At 35.3% G+C, this 16,415-nt stretch overlaps 1 protein-coding gene across 1 annotated transcript; it reads left to right on the top strand.

The window, feature by feature from the left end:
* The first annotated feature begins 1 nt into the window (after position 1).
* LOC119831753 (tripartite motif-containing protein 45) lies at positions 2-14,174 on the top strand. Its single transcript, XM_038355243.1, has 11 exons — positions 2-406; positions 6,533-6,669; positions 7,328-7,495; positions 9,044-9,214; positions 9,500-9,676; positions 10,046-10,243; positions 10,648-10,885; positions 11,160-11,251; positions 11,910-12,062; positions 12,964-13,099; positions 13,437-14,174. Exons 1-11 carry the CDS (start codon positions 79-81, stop codon positions 13,550-13,552), a joined length of 1,914 nt encoding a protein of 637 aa, XP_038211171.1. The 5' UTR covers positions 2-78; the 3' UTR covers positions 13,553-14,174.
* The last annotated feature ends 2,241 nt before the right edge of the window (positions 14,175-16,415 follow it).

Here is a 16,415-nt window from a genome sequence, read left to right as displayed (position 1 = left end):
ACTCCACGTGAGCGCATGTCTATTTTTACAAGCGCTACTTATTATCGTAACTGAAATGATCGCGATGCGGGCGTAAAGATGGAAGTGGATAGGATATTCTATATTTTCGGTAGTTTTTCGAGAAAGAAACAGGATAGGAGGAAGTCGTTGGAGCAGACTTCTGTGAGCGCTGGTAATAGTCCGATGAAAGTGCCCAGGTCGAGACCGGGCAGTCAGAATATGCCGATAGCGCCAAGGACATCTGCGTATGCGCTAGATAAAGTTACTGTTAAAGAGTGGGAGTGTGGAGTGTGTAAGAAAGAGCTAGTGGAGCCAAGGCTTCTGGGCTGTCTGCACAGCTTTTGTACGAGATGCCTGCAGGGTCTACCGCAAGAGGGCGATTCGGAGATCTGGAGTGATGTAGATGGTATTTAAACTTTTTATACTACTATTTTATTAAATATTTATTAATTACATAAGTAATTCAGGCTTACAACTTATGCGCAACTGGTGTGTCATCTTGTTTTCATTGTATTTCACTTAATACGAGATTTTTCGTATTCATTGGACTACAAAAGAAACAGTACATATACCTAAACTGCTTCTCTGACTTCTAAGTTCTATTCAACCGAACAGAAAGAACCTAATGATGAACTGGGAGCTGTTATCAACAGTATGTACTGGATAAAACTACAACATTACCTCATATTTTAATAACAAATAGCCATCATAAAACAACTATATCTGAGTGCTAACACATAAAATATCGAAGTACAAATTGGCCAATAAAATTGTGTTTATATTGGAAAGCGATTGAAGAGGTTTAATAGTTTTACAGTGACTTCTTCATCTGGAGGAGTCATTAAATCGTTTAATAGGGCTAAAACAATACACTCCTCAGACAAAAACAGATTTTATAGCATGTTATTGGGTCAATTTCATAAAGTTAGCGTGTTAACAGGTGGCTTGGTGTTGAAAAGAGAATGATATATAGCTGTAACCCGCGGCGTACGGGCGACCGGTTACAAAGTAGCCTATATGCTAATCCAGACCATAATTTGTATTTGTATAGATATGATAAGCTGTTTTCGTGTGAAAGAAAAAACAAACATCCATACAGACATCCATCCATCCACACTTACAAAGTTTCTATTTTATAATATTAGTAGGATTTACAAAATTTTCAATAAGTAGGTAAAGGTTTTTGAATTCTATAATTATTTTGTATTAAATATATTAAACTTAATGTAAGTAACAATTTGTGTGTTACATATATATATGTTAGTGTATATAATATGTTTATTCTTTTGACTGTCACTCCAACAAGGGGCTACTGAAAATCAGCGCTGCGCATTACGCGTAGCACATGCTGAGTAGTTACCCTTTTTAGCACCACACCGATTAGCTATAAGTCCATTTTTTATTATTACTTTGTAAAGATTGTTGTTGATCTATTTGTGGTGTGAAATAAACATTCTTTCTTTCTTCTTACAACGCACTAAGTAATCTAATAACACAGAGTACACTGTAGAAAAGATGTAATAATTTCCAACGACCTATATAACGATTTCTTCAGAAATACTGAAAAAATTGTCTTTGTATGTGGATATTTGGAGCGAATTCAGTTTTACAGCACGCTTGTTTATAAATTGTTTGAAATTAGAGCAATTTATGCAGGTAACTATGCAAAAAAAGGTCAAATAATAACTAACAGACTAGCTTTTGCCCGCGGCTTCGAATTAATTTCGGAGTAATACCCCTTTACCCCGTTTTTTCTATGTTAATGTACATATGAATCTCCTTGTATCATTCAATCTATTAAAAGAATACCTCATCAAAATCTGTTGCGTGATTTTGAGGAATTAAGGATACGGACACACAGATGACGGAAAGCGGAAGCTTTTTTTATACTATGTAATGTTTATGTATCCATTTTGACATGATTTTTTTGTTATTGTTGAATCATGGCGGAGGCATCAATAACAAACTCACCTTCATTGGAAGATTATAATAATTTTCTCGACAAAATATAATCTCAATGGATGTTATGGCGTAGTTGTTTACGCTCAAAACACCATTAAAGCATTTACTACTGCGACTTTCTCTGAAGATAAGTATATAACCTCAAAACTAACACAACATATAGGTGTAGAAGTCATCCCAGGATTCATTTTTAGCGAATCTATCATGCCCTTATAAACTACTAGCTGCGCCCCGCGGTTTCACCCGCGTAAGTCTGTCCGTAGGAATATCGGGATAAAAAGTTGCCTGTATGTTATTCCAGTTGATCAGCTGTCTACGCATGCATGAAAGAGCAACAAACACACACACATCCTTACAAACTTTCGCATTCATAATATTAGTAGGATTAGTAGGATAAATAAATTTAATCGAGATAAAAAGTATCCTATCACCCAAGTCTGCTCAAACCCTATCTGTAAACCAAATCTCATCAAAAGTAGTTTCAGTGTGACTAACGAACAAACATCCAAACCAAAAAATCTTCACATTTATAATGTTAGTGTGATAAAAAAAAATGTGAAAATAAAAGTTAATCATTTATATCCAATGAATAGCTTATCTTTTGCTAGGACACAAGTCTTAGAATAAATCCGTCTTTGGAATGTTGCTGGTTTACTTTTTATCTATGACAAGTAGAAACTACCCTCAATTTGTTGTTATTTTAGTTTGTTTCTTTTGTTTGGCGTACTTATAACGCTAAGCGAGTAAACATGGTGTAAAAAATTGTATTTCTCTGTAAAAAATGTAATCTTTTGAGAAATAAATGTATTTAAGAGTATATAAAAGTAAATGTGCGGGTGATCTTTGTGGCCGAGTGGCTAGGCGTTTCGATCGGCGAAATGACGCAGGTTGGTATCCCGCCCCGTAATCAAGTTTCTATTTTCTAAAAATTGTTCATTTATAAAGTACTAGCTACGCCCCGCGGTTTCACCCGCGTAAGTCCGTATCCCGTAGGAATATCGGGATAAAAAGTTGCCTATATGTTATTCCAGTTGTCCAGCTGTCTACGTACCAAATTTCATTGCAATCGGTTCAGTAGTTTTTGCGTGAAAGAGCAACAAAAACACACACATCCTTACAAACTTACGCATTTATAATATTAGTAGGATATTAGGATAGGATTTGAATGCTATAAAACTAAAAATTAAAGAGATAACTTTTTAAGTGCTTTTGCCATAAGCGGGCAGCGGGGCTGGTGGTTCGCCTGATGGTGAGCCATCACTACTGTCCATGAACATTCGCAGAGATAGTATCTCTGAAGGTTCTCCCCGCTTTTAAGTGTAAATCATTGAGAATATTTTATTATTTGTAATTGATAATATTAATAATAACGTCACGCTTTATAAATTACAACATAAACGCACGATCGACCCTGCTCCGGCTTTTAAGTTAATATATAAACGAAGGCAAATGAAGTATCAGCGACGGAAGCCTCACAGAGGCAGCCTACTTTAAGCCATAATTGGCTTACACGCACGTGTCTTCGGTGTGACATTCGTAGTGATTCTTTGCCAAATAAAATCTATGCAAGGAAACATTGAGACTTTAATAAATTATTTATTACAATATTACAATATATGCATATATACAATCGAAATAAATTACCCGAGGCCTTATCGCTTCGAAATCTTTGTTTCATCTACATGTAACATTTAATTATTATATATATTGCCTTGCGTTTCACATTCACTGAACTAAACACAAAGTATGATATACTAGCTGAGCCCCGCGGTTATATCTGATGTTATATAGCGTAAAACCTTTCTCAATCAATGACTTATCGAACACTGAAAGAATTTTTCAAATCAAACCAGCAGATCCGGAGATTAACGCGATCAACTAAACAAACAAACTCTTCAATTTTATGATATTAGTATAAAATAAATTATACATTATTTTTAGCAAACGTCAATTGAGAACCACAAACAATCAGTGCTGTGGCTGTCAGAGCTATATTTCTCATTTACATGTTTTGTATATATTTCGTATTGTGTATTAAAAGAAATGTTTTTTCCTTTATTCCTTTTTAATCCATTATCTGTACAAAAGTACCAATCAAACTTCTGTGCCGGGCATCGACAAATATTTTTTACTTATTAAAGAAATGTAACCTAGAACCCAACCTTAATTATCTTTTCTAAAACATGTATTTATGAAACTAATTCACAAAATACACCATATATTTTCGTATTTAATAAATACACGTCATCTGCATTAAACATTTTATTGCATTGATTTGCTGCATTTACTGTCCAAGAAACAACAAATTAGCTATCTGGTACAAATGAAAATAATTCATATTATTGTTTACGTCGTGGCACGCCGGGTGGTAGCGCTATATTTAGCAGTACATTACCCATGTTCCGGTCTTACACATCATTGGTATCTATATATAGCAATGTGAATACGAAATATATCTGTGACATCTGTGTATTTGTACGAAATTTCATGTCTACTAAAATAATTATAAAGTTAACAGGATTCTAGCTCTATTTAATTATTAACTAGCTTTCTGCCGGGGCTTCGCACGAAGGAATCCCGGGGTGCTACCGGCAAGGTTCCCATTCCAGTTCGATTTCCGGGATAAAAACTATACTATGTCTTTTTTCGGGTTCTCTCTCTCAATTCAGTCTCAATCTCAGTTCAGTTGAGTGAATGGATACTATGAGATAATTACCAATAATAAAAATTTGAAAGTTCGTATATCGGTTAGTTTTATAAACCTAGGCAGTTTTAAGTTAAAAAGAACACGAATATCCTAAACTAGCGGTCCGGCCCGGCTTCGCCCGTGGTACATATATAGCCTATAGCCTTCCTCAATAAATGGGCTATCGAATGCTGAAAGAATTTTTCAAATCGGACCAGTAGTTAATTTTCTTAAAGATTATTTGTGGATATCTGAGAAGGTCCATTTTAATTGGCTCCTATCCGAACATTATATTTCTCAGTATTATGTACGTTTACATATACTTCGTGGAACATAAAAGCATATTTTGGACAGCATTATTAAAAGTCAGATATGAGATATTATCCAGAGCTGGAAGTTCTTCAGTTTATTTATGAACACTTCCAAAGAAATGTAAATATAATGATTGCATATGCAGATCAAAGTTAACATTATAGGAATTCAAATAAATTTATATAGAAATGGTTTAGTAAAGTGTGCTCTGCTTCATGAAACATTTATCATAATCTCGAATTTGAATTGGTTTACTATAAACATATTATCTTGTGAGGTTTTAAGCAATGTGTGTCCAGAATGGTCTCGGCAAATCTAGCAAGATACGAAATACTTTATCTGAAATAAAAATCGATAACAGGTGTGAAATTAATTCCCCATCTCCTAGATTCTAGAAGGTGCTTCGTGTAATAGCTCTTTCTAAATTCAATTAAATTTTTTATTAAACCACACGGTGGAAATCAGCTTTCAAACAAAAATAGAATCAACTAAATCGGTTCACCCAGTTGAAAATTAAATCAGTCTAAATCAAACCAAAAAACAGTTGAATTGACAACCTCCTGCGTTTTAGAAGTCTGTTGAAAATGGACGTACACGTGACGTTTCAGGTGTAAAATATCAATTCTTTTAAAATTGCATTGCCGTATTATGCTGAACTCTAAAGATTCAAAATAAGATTTTCAAGTACTAGGTGAATCAGCTCTGTCGAGGTCATCGTTTGTACGATTCGTGTCTGTAATGAGCAATACATTCATGTCTTCCGCTGTTATTAATAAATTGCCAGTCTCTGCTCTCGCGAATAAATTTCGACTGCTAATTACTGTAGCGGGAATAGAACTCTTTTAAGCGAAACAAAACCGAACTGTTTTTCAATACCTCACTGGGTTTTATTGTTTTTTAATTGATAATGGTGATAATAAATGTCAATAATGTGGGAATCGAGCACGCTTCGAAGAATTGGACCAGCTCACGTAAACACCAAGCAAATACCACAGCCTCATAGAAAACCGTGAAATAGTGGCATGCTACTGTGTTTAGTACAGTTAGTGGGAGAGCCGGAGGCCTGTTTCCGTTTCCTTTTCCTTCCCAGTCTATTAATTCTTTCCAATCGTCAATCCTTCCCTTATCCCTTACACCTTAAAAAGCGGGTAGCGCTAACGCATACATACTCCCTCTGCGAATGTTGTATGCGTATCATCAGCAGCTTATTAGTTATATTCAATGGCATGGATTGCTTAGGCGAACAACCGGCACAATTTCCCGCTCTGACAATTAAAAAAAAAATTGTTTTTTTGAGCACTGAATACTTAATAGGTAGTACTAACCATAGCTTTACAATATATCTATTCCCTATGCAAATGGCTATCCTATATCGGTATTAAGGACTGTTTGACATGCGGCTGAAAATTTGCTTTTAATGGGATATTTTTTATTAAACTACAATGATAATCATTAAAAGTTTCAGACGTCTGTAGTCTGGATTGATCTGGTACCTATTTTAAGTCTATATATTAACGTTCCTCAATGGTTCATGTAATGTTTTTTTTTGTAAAACTGTTATTTAATTGCCAGGATCAAGTCAACAGGACTCCAGTTCTCGTTCAGCGTCAGGCAGCGGGTCTGCAGCATCAGGGTACGAGAGCGAACGGAACTCAGACTCTGACGCCAGCCTCAATAAACAACGCAAGTTTGGTATTTACACAAAAAAGGTACAGATTTCAAATCCGTTCAGTAGTTTTGATGTAATTAATTTACAAACATATTCTATCCGATCTGGCTTCCGCCCCGGCTTAACCCATGGTAATTATATAGCCCGTGGCATTCAGATCACGTAGTAATCCAACGTAAGAAGAATTTTTGAAATCGGTCCAGTAATTCCTGAGATAAGCGAGTTCAAACAAACAACTTACTTACTGTTAATTAATTTAAGGAACATGGACTTGTAGATACTTCTTATTTGAGTCCGATACGTTGGTGATGTATCTATTAGAACGTTTCCAAATCTTGTACTATGGACACAGACGTTTGTTAAACATAATATAAAAAATAATGAAGCTCTTTATTAGCAAGTACACTTATTAGCTTGACAGTTTAACTTAAAAACTACATACTAAAAAGATAACCGCTAAGCATTTTATAGCGTAAGCGTACTGTTTGACTGCAGACCTGATTTTCAGCAGTACCCTCCTTATAAAACTACTAGTAAAAAACATACTATATTTATACAATAAACTACATATGCAATTTTTGAACAGAAATACATGCCTATATAATATGTGTAGTTCATAAGTATCTTACAATACGATGATGAGTTGTCAATAAAAAAGTCCCATAAATAAAGCAAAATGTATTATCCGGTCTTTTCAGATATCCGGCAAGAGCGTATACGTCCTTGTGTGCCCCACCTGCGGGTGGGAGACGCCGCTGCCCCTGGGGGGAGTGGCCGCCCTGCCCTTGAACTATGTACTTCTAAGGAAGATAGCCAGCCGGGATGCTGCGGATGTCCTGTGCGACCTTTGCAGTTGTGATAGCAAGGTTGGTTTGGTGAGAACGTTTAAGTAGAAATGGTTTAAGTTGAAGCGTTGTCGGTTTTGAGCTCAGCGATTACTAATTCTATATGAATGTATCATATAATTGTGTGCATTGACACATGAAACGTTTATTTGCGTAAAGTAAAGGGTTGTAGAACATATTATATCAATGAACGCATTTCAAATAAATACATTTTGAATCTTTTTTATTACTAAACTAATAGTCCGCCCCGGCTTCGTTCATGTACCAGAAAACTTAACAGTTACGAGTAAACAAATGGATCAGCGTACCTAAATGAATGAATGAATGTGAAAGAATTACTTTTAATCGATACAGTAACAATCAAACTCCTTAAGTATTTTATAAAGTATATACTTATATTTGTACTCGCCATATATCAATCGCAATAAGAAATTAAAAAGCAAAAACAGTTTTTTTGTATTCTTTCTTTTGATTTTTTTCCCAATGTTGCAGGGTTGGATAACTCATTTTAGAAGAAAATGTAGAAAAAATGAGTTACGTATGCTGCAACATTGACATTTTCAATTTCAAACTTCGAGATATTTTTAGAATACATAATCATTAACGGTTCACGGTTACACGTGGTACTAATTGAATTATGGCGGGAACAAAATAACAATGTAAATGTCCTCTAATAAATAAAAAATTAATGGAGCGCATCGATTTCCAATGCGTCTAGCATCACGCTCATTTACAACAATATGTCACATTACACGTGAGGTATTTTTATTTTTACGTAAATGTATTTTTGTAACTTGTCTATGAACATAAATAATACTTGATGAAGCGAGCTACGGTTTATTATCTGTGGTGCGTTGTTGAAATTTCAAATTTCGAATGCCTATAGGTATTAAAATTTTATCCTGTTTCATGAAATAGCTTTTTAACGATTCGAAGGAAAAGAGATTCTCTCAATTCGACTCTATTTTTTTTGTTTTGTGTCTTGATAATTTAGTAGTCTATAATAGTAGTCGACATTTTGGTGTGGTTTTTTTTTTTGTATTTGATAAGAAGTTATTATCGTAGTATATTTAGTCGTAGTCTGGAGTGGTACCTATGCCCCAGAACCTAAAACATAATTGTTATTTTTTTAAGAAAGGCTTACTTTATATAGATAATTATTTATACATAGCAGAAGGCACAGTTTTACCAATATTTAAATTAAAAATAAAAAACACAAGACATTAAATTTATTAGAATTGGTTTAAGGCATTTGCTTTATGAACAAGCTTTATTTTGAAAAATACATGCAAATGCAATTATTGATGGTTTTTCTTTGATTCGATCAGAAATCAGATTTATAGCCTATTTATAGCCTAGTATTAAAATAAAATTAAATATTTGCATATTCTATTTAAAATCTGCGTATTCAATCCTACTAGAGCTGTTAAACCGGTAACCAGATTCAAAATAATATCAAGTTGAAGTCGGCACCCCTACCTTTTTCCCCTCCTTTTTGAAATTGCTTAAAAACTCCCATATTATCGTATTATTCCATTTCTTAATTAGAATTGTTATACAAAATGGCAGGCAGAACGCAGATGCGACGAGTGTCTGCTCAGTATATGCACGTCCTGCAGTGAGTCGCACCGCAAGCAGAAAGCGACGTCGAAGCACGAGCTGCAGCCGCTGGAGTCGCCCACCCGCTGCGCACACCACCCTTCGCAACATCTCAGCGTTTATTGTGCTACTTGCCAATTAGTAAGTTTCTTAGTGCACATAATTAAGCCTCATAATTAATATCTTGTATATAAATTAAGTGTCACTTTGTTTGTCCGCGATGGACTCCTAAACTACTCAACCGATTTTAATCAAATTTGCACTCCATGTGTAGTTTGACCTAACTAAAAAGGTAGATAAAGGTAGGTAAAGACAGTTTAAACTTTATATTAATTCAATTAATGTAATTTATATTTTAATGTGTACCTATTCAACTGCGTAACTTCACTACAATTCTAATAACTATATAAAAATATCCCCGGGTAGGTAGTATGCCGCGAATGCTGCGTGATATCGCACGCCGGTCACGCGCTGGCGAACGCGTCGCGCGCTGCGGCGGAGCGTGCGCGGGCGCTGCGCGACGCGTGCGAGCGCGCGCACCACGTGCCCGACAACGTGGAGCGCGCGAAGCGGATACTTCACGTGCACGCTTATGAGTTTGAGGTGTTACAACTACCCACATGTTATGTTCATCTGTTTGGTGTATTTTGTTAATGTTTAAGAAAGGCTTATGGTGTTTTCACCTTGCAACTCTAGTTATGATCTGGCCCGGTAACGGGCTGCCGCCGAGGGAGTAGCGGATGTATACTAACCAGCTCCCGTGACCCCTTCAATAAAGCGGCTTGACGGAACACAGTTAGGAAATTAACATAACTAACGGCTTCTTTCCCCGGAGGCCGTGTATCTATGTAAGATTTCACCACTTAAAAAAAAGGCTCCATTATTCTCGATTCGTAGAGAAGCATAATTCTATTATTTATGGGTAAAGATTTGTACACATCCAACATTAAAGTTATAACACCTCGTGCACAGAACCACGCGACTAGAGTGGAGGCGGAGATACGCGCATGGAGCGAGGAGTACAAGCGCGCGGTGGAGGCGCACGGGCGCGCGCTGGTGGCGGCGGCCGCGCGCGCGCGCTCCGCCTGCCGGCTGCGCGTGGACACCAACGCGCGCCTGCTGGACGAGAGGGCGCTCCACGCGCTCGACGCGGTGCGCTTTGCTGAGGAGGTGGGTGGACGTGTTGAGAGTTGCATTTAATGGCATGTTTTCAGCCGACTACAAAAAGAGGCTATCAATTCTACTATACATTATGGAGTTTGTATTAGAATTTGCGATTACATAAACAGATTTTTGTAATCCTTTTTTTTTAAGCTAGTGCTGCCATGTGGTTCCATTTAAAACTGGTCTCGTTCCGACAATTTGAAGGCGGTTCAGTTTAATGTTTACGATTATGAATTATATAGGTTTATACTACATGCATATAACTGCCATATTGTTATAGTGTAGAATTTGTTGGCTACCTACCTTTATACTAGATTTATATATTCGTTTCATTTATTTCAGCTTACCCAAGTAAGCTGTTTCGATAATAATTCATTATAAATATTTTCATTTCTTTTCAACACCCTCAGCTCCTCTCAGAAGGCAAGGACGAAGAAATCCTCTCCCTCTCCGGCCCAGTATCCCGCCGGCTGGAACGCCTGACAGAGCTACAGCCGCTATCTGACGCGCCTCGCTGCGAACTTCGCTTCGCCCGCGACGCGCCCGCCACAAACGCTGTCAACGGCGGGAGTGACGCGGACTTTAGACTCGTTGGCGCGCTGTTGACGCACGCCGCCGATCCGGATAAGTGTGTGCTAAATACGGAAGGTGATTTTATGATACTAAATAATGTATAAATAAGGGATATTATAAACGCGAGAGTTTGCAAGAATGTATTAGTCTTTTACGTGAAACCACTGAACTGGTTTTGATGACGCAGTAATGTAGCTTATGTATCTACTAGAATAATACGTGAACTATGGAAATATTTGCATTTTATAAGTCTTCGTCTGTGGGTAAAACCGCATTGTTCAGCCAGTAGATGATGTTATGGTAACTAGATGGTGTTTAAAAAAATTTCAAAATGGTTGAAATTTTTCAGGTTTTCAAGATCTCCAAGTGGACTGTCCACATGAAGCGATACTGGAACTACGCGACACAAATAATGAGAGGATATGGAGCGGAGGTGAACAGGTATTAGCTTAAACAACTTATTAACCTCAAACTGAAACGGACGTCGATCATGGAAGGCATTTTAACCTAGATTTTTTTGAATGAAGATAAATATTGTATATTTGTCAGCTCAGTGGCTCCCTATGACATAAATAAGTGTAAGTCACATATAACCCAATTACCCTGATAGCTTTGGGAATACAAATGCACTTAAAAAATGATTCACATTTTCTTTGTCTTTAAGACTACATTACAAAATGGTCTATGGGGTTTTGGCGTTGCGGGCTGTGTTACAGACAATGGTTTAGTGCGGCAGCAGAGGCTTTGACCTATTTTTACTGATAAATTTTGCATTGTATAACTTATTTGTAAGCAACTTATATAACTAGCGATCCACGTCGTCTTCGCCCGTGGTATATAGCCTTTAGCCTTCCTCAATAAATGGGCTATCTAATACTGAAATAATTTTTCTAATCGGACTAGCAGTTCCTGAGATTAGTGCGTTCAAACAATCAAAGTCTTCAGATTTATAATATTAGTATAGATATGCATGTATCCTTTTTGGTGACAATAAAATTTTTATTATCTATTTATTACTATTTATTGTCACACATAACACAATACTACACAATACAATACTATATACATTGTCCAAAAATGCGAAGTGGTACATTTGTAGGTGTGCGGCTACTTCAGGCGGCGCGACTCGAGCGCCCGGCCCGTGCTGGCGCGCGTGCGCCCGCGGGAGGACGGCACGTGCGGCGTGTGCTTCTGCGCGCCCACGCCCGGCGCCTATTTACTTGCTGTCACGCTTAATAACACGCCGATTAAGGTAATTATGACTTACTAGCTGCGCCCCGCGGTCCGCGTAAATCTGTATCCCGTAGGAATATGAGAATAAAAAGTTGCCTATGTGTTATTCCAGTTGTCCAGCTATCTACGTAGGTACCAAATTTCATTGCAATTTGTTTAATAGTTTTTGCGTAAAAGAGTACACACATCCTTACAAACATTCGCATTTATAATATTAGTAAGAAAGATTTATAATATTAGTAAGAAGTAAGAGTAAGAGACATATTAAATACCTCAGTGCGTTACAAATTACCTCTACGTTATGGACCGTTTTTGGTAACAGAGCTTGGCCTCAACTTGTCCACCAGGTAATTCACACTATACGATTACTGCCACGTATCCCTATTCTGCTCTCACCTAAAGAACTTATTGTTAAATGGTTACTTCGTTCTAAAGGCAGTCTTATATTAGCACACTTATATTCACCAATATGTTTGTATGTAACCGACTCATTTAGACTTGATCTTAAGCCACTTTGAACAGCCTAAATTCAAACTTTGTACTAACAGTACAATAATTTCATGAGTTCATCTTGTTATGTTGATTGGAATCGCCAGGATTATATCATTTTATTTACGTATATTCTATGAAAGAGTAAGGGAGCCAATCAAGTTGATTAAAACGTGTTTTTTCACTTATGTTTATTACAAATAAATTAAAGACTTTTGAACGGATTTTAAACGAGATTTATAATTATATTATTAACCTCTTAGTGATTATTAAGGTGTAATCATAGAAACTATTGAATTTTTAACATCATGTTCAATATATTGAATAAATCGCGTTTAAAATTCGTTAAAAATATTTAAATTTTAAATTTACAATACTCACGTAAAATAAAACACGAGAAAATAATATCAACATACATATAACACCCCCAGGGCAGTCCGTTCGCGTGCGCGGCGCGAGTGATGCGCGCGCACGCGGGGCAGTACCACTGCTGCGCGTACTGCTCGTCGGGCGGCCGCCGCGACGCCACCTGCGCCTGCGGCTCCACTATGGCCGGCGGGTATAAAGGTGATTGTTATTTGCATAGCATATGAGAATTAAACACTTCTCTTGAAATCACAAATAAACCCTTTAATCTCTGTTTGGCAGTAGCTTTTTATTTTGTAAATTTAAAGATATTAAATAAATAGACAACTTTAGTCAGAGATGTAGAGTACACTTAAGAGTTTTATAAATTAAAAAAAAATAACAATAATTTTTTAAAACAAAATAAACGTTAAAGCAGTTATAATTACCACTTTTTACGTAATCAGCATGTAAAAAACAAGTTTCATTGGTCATAGTACACCAACTTCAGGACACCTGTATGTATGAGGTAGATGTAACGAAGACATTTGTTTGGCAGGGTGCGGTCACGGTCACCCCGGGTGGCCGGGCACGCGGCACTGGTCGTGCTGCGGAAGCACGCGCCGCAACTCGCCGTGCGCGCGCGCACAACACATGTACCAGTTCTCACTGTAAATCTGCTTAATACTTGTACTATAAGAGCGGGAGTGACTAAGAGTAACTAAAAGTATTACTACAAATGCGCCAAATCAATATTGTTTGTACTACAAGATGTATTTAGTTCTCTTTGTAAATGTATGCTTATACTTTCGAGTAATACACTGCATGACCGCCTTGGCAGTGGTTAACACGTGAGCGCAGAATGTAGGGGTCCTGAATTTGATGCCCGGCGAGGATTGACAAAAAATGTCTTGGTCTGGGAGGATACAGAGGGAAAGTTTATCACCTACTAGTCCATAATGATAATTGATCATTGAAATTGAGAGAGATGTATTATATTATCTGCCCCATACTCCACTAGGGGACACAATACATTAAATGGCAGCCGTTTTGAGTTGTAACGTCACTATGAATATGTTATCTACAATAATATGTACCAGTTATTTGTAAATCTCTATCTACACTTACCTGTATTGTCTGAAAATTAAGAAACAAAATTGCAAATACGCCATCTACAACAACATGTAACATTTCTCTTTGAAAATCTACACTAATTAGATGTTACTATTTGAGCGCCAAGCACAGGACTGACTGAAAGTATATATTACAAATAACATGAAAGCTATATATAAATCTACACCTACAAGAGTTACAGTACATGTAAATTTGTAGATAATCTGTGGTGTAATACAATTTTTGTACACGTTCTGGCATACATATATTGGGAATATTTTTTTATATTTATTAACACGATTAATCAATATTTTTGTGAAAGTTTCTATAAAAAAACTCTTTGTGATTGTTTAAAAGAAACCCGATTTTTATTAAGAAAATGAACTTTAAATGTCATAGTATTTAAAACACCATTATGACAAATAATACAATAAGGATTTGGTATCTGAAAAGGAGGCATATTAAGAAAAATGTAGGTACCTATTTCACTTTCTCGTTCGTGTAGAAAAGTTACTTTGTATTTTTTTTATTCAGCTGAGGAGCAGCGGAGTAATAAAATTTCTAGACATGTATATTTAATTATCTAATATGTTGTCTATTTAGCAGTATTAAATAATGATGTCGTTACCACATATGTGGTATTTTCTGTGATTGTTATAAATATTAATAAAAAATGTTCGTAATTTTGGCTTTTTATTTCATAGCTCAGGAGTTCAAAAATATTTTATCAGATCATAATTTTCAAATATATTCCGTTTCATAGATAAGTTATATAATACTGTACTGCCAACTGCCATATGTAAAAATACTTAAAGTCAATTATGTCTAATATGATAACTTATGTTGCTTGAAAGAAATCGCTACAATGTATAAAGCATACAAATTAAAAGAAAACGTATATAAATAAAAATTAAGTAGGCATGTTTTAGAAGAGAAAAAAAAACAGAGAAAATGAAGAAAAAGAAGAAAGGCGAAGAAGAGAAAGGGAGAAAGGCATCCTTTGAAATTAGAATAAGATGTAATTATATTTTTATAAAATGTATGTGAAACATGAGTTACTTTTAAATTATTACCATGTAAAACTTGAAAAAAAAAAAATACATTCTAGTTTATTTTCTTTTAATGAGACATGGAGAGATGTAGCCTTTAAAAATAAAACAATGGGTTAAAATTCTATCACAAGTTTATTTTACAAAAATTATTGCTCAACTGCTTAAATCTATTTTTACACTAAATTATTATTAAAATAAACTCGGCTATTAGGAAAACTGGAATATAAATTGTGTCCACAACTTCATGTACAAAAAACAATATTAAAGGTACAATAACGGTTTTCACAAATTCGTCAAATTAAAAAAATAACCAAACCAAACTCATGTCAAACTAGACACTAAGTCTAAAGACTTAGTGTCTAGCAGTCAAGTGATCTAAAGATCACACACCTTAGCACTACAGTAAGGTTTGTAGTAGTCACATTACCTGGATTACTTTAATCTAAATCCTGAATTCAGATTTCAATACAGTCTAGTAAGTTATTTTTTTATATCTTTTTGAGGGCTTTTAATATACTCATACAAAATATACACATACACACATATATATAAAAGGTAGTAATCATTTTTAGTATTGTTTCATTGGTCTGGTATGAAACGGTTAAAAAACCCTGCTTATCTCACTTCATAGAAAAAATCTCCTAATAGATTTATACATAATATTATTCAAAATGTATTTTCGTTGTCTCAATAAATTTGATTCGTAATAATTATTCACTAGAATTACACCATTTTCTTATCACCTAAGAATGACTTTCTTTCATTCGCAAATCATCAAATCTCTCAAGGTCTATATAATTCTTATGTACAAAAAAATGGGACTAAAAGACAACAATTTCCTATCAGCGACAAAAATAATCACATTAATCGGTTGAAAACCCACTGAGCTATCAAGTAACAAAACCAAAAAAAAACATTCAAATTAAGAACCGTTTTTTTTTTTTTTTGGAAAAAGGTTAATAAAGTAATTACTTGACGAACTTGGAAGAAATAAAAAAATCAAATAAATACATCAAAAACATAAATATAATCGCAATTCTTTTAATGTATGAAAATCTCATTGATTATAAAAAAAAACTAAGTAACTACTAACTTATATAGTACTGAAGTATGATATTTACTAATCACAAAAATAATATCACCACTAAACAATTAACATTTAAAGACATGAAAAAAAAATAATTACACATCATACTAAGAATTACTTAAATATACTCTGGTATATTTATTATTCATAAATTAATCTTCTTGCACATACTTCATTTATATATATGAAATATCACTCTTCGGGCCAAAGTATATATAAATCCTAATATTTTTATAAACATCCTATAAATTTCATATTGTCTATTGTGAGCTTTTTCAAAATAAAA

This window comes from Zerene cesonia, chromosome 1, assembly GCF_012273895.1.
Source record: "Zerene cesonia ecotype Mississippi chromosome 1, Zerene_cesonia_1.1, whole genome shotgun sequence".
NCBI lineage: Eukaryota > Metazoa > Arthropoda > Insecta > Lepidoptera > Pieridae > Zerene > Zerene cesonia.
The sequence above is the reverse complement of the archived record's forward strand: the minus strand, read 5'-3'. Positions and strand labels throughout refer to the sequence as shown.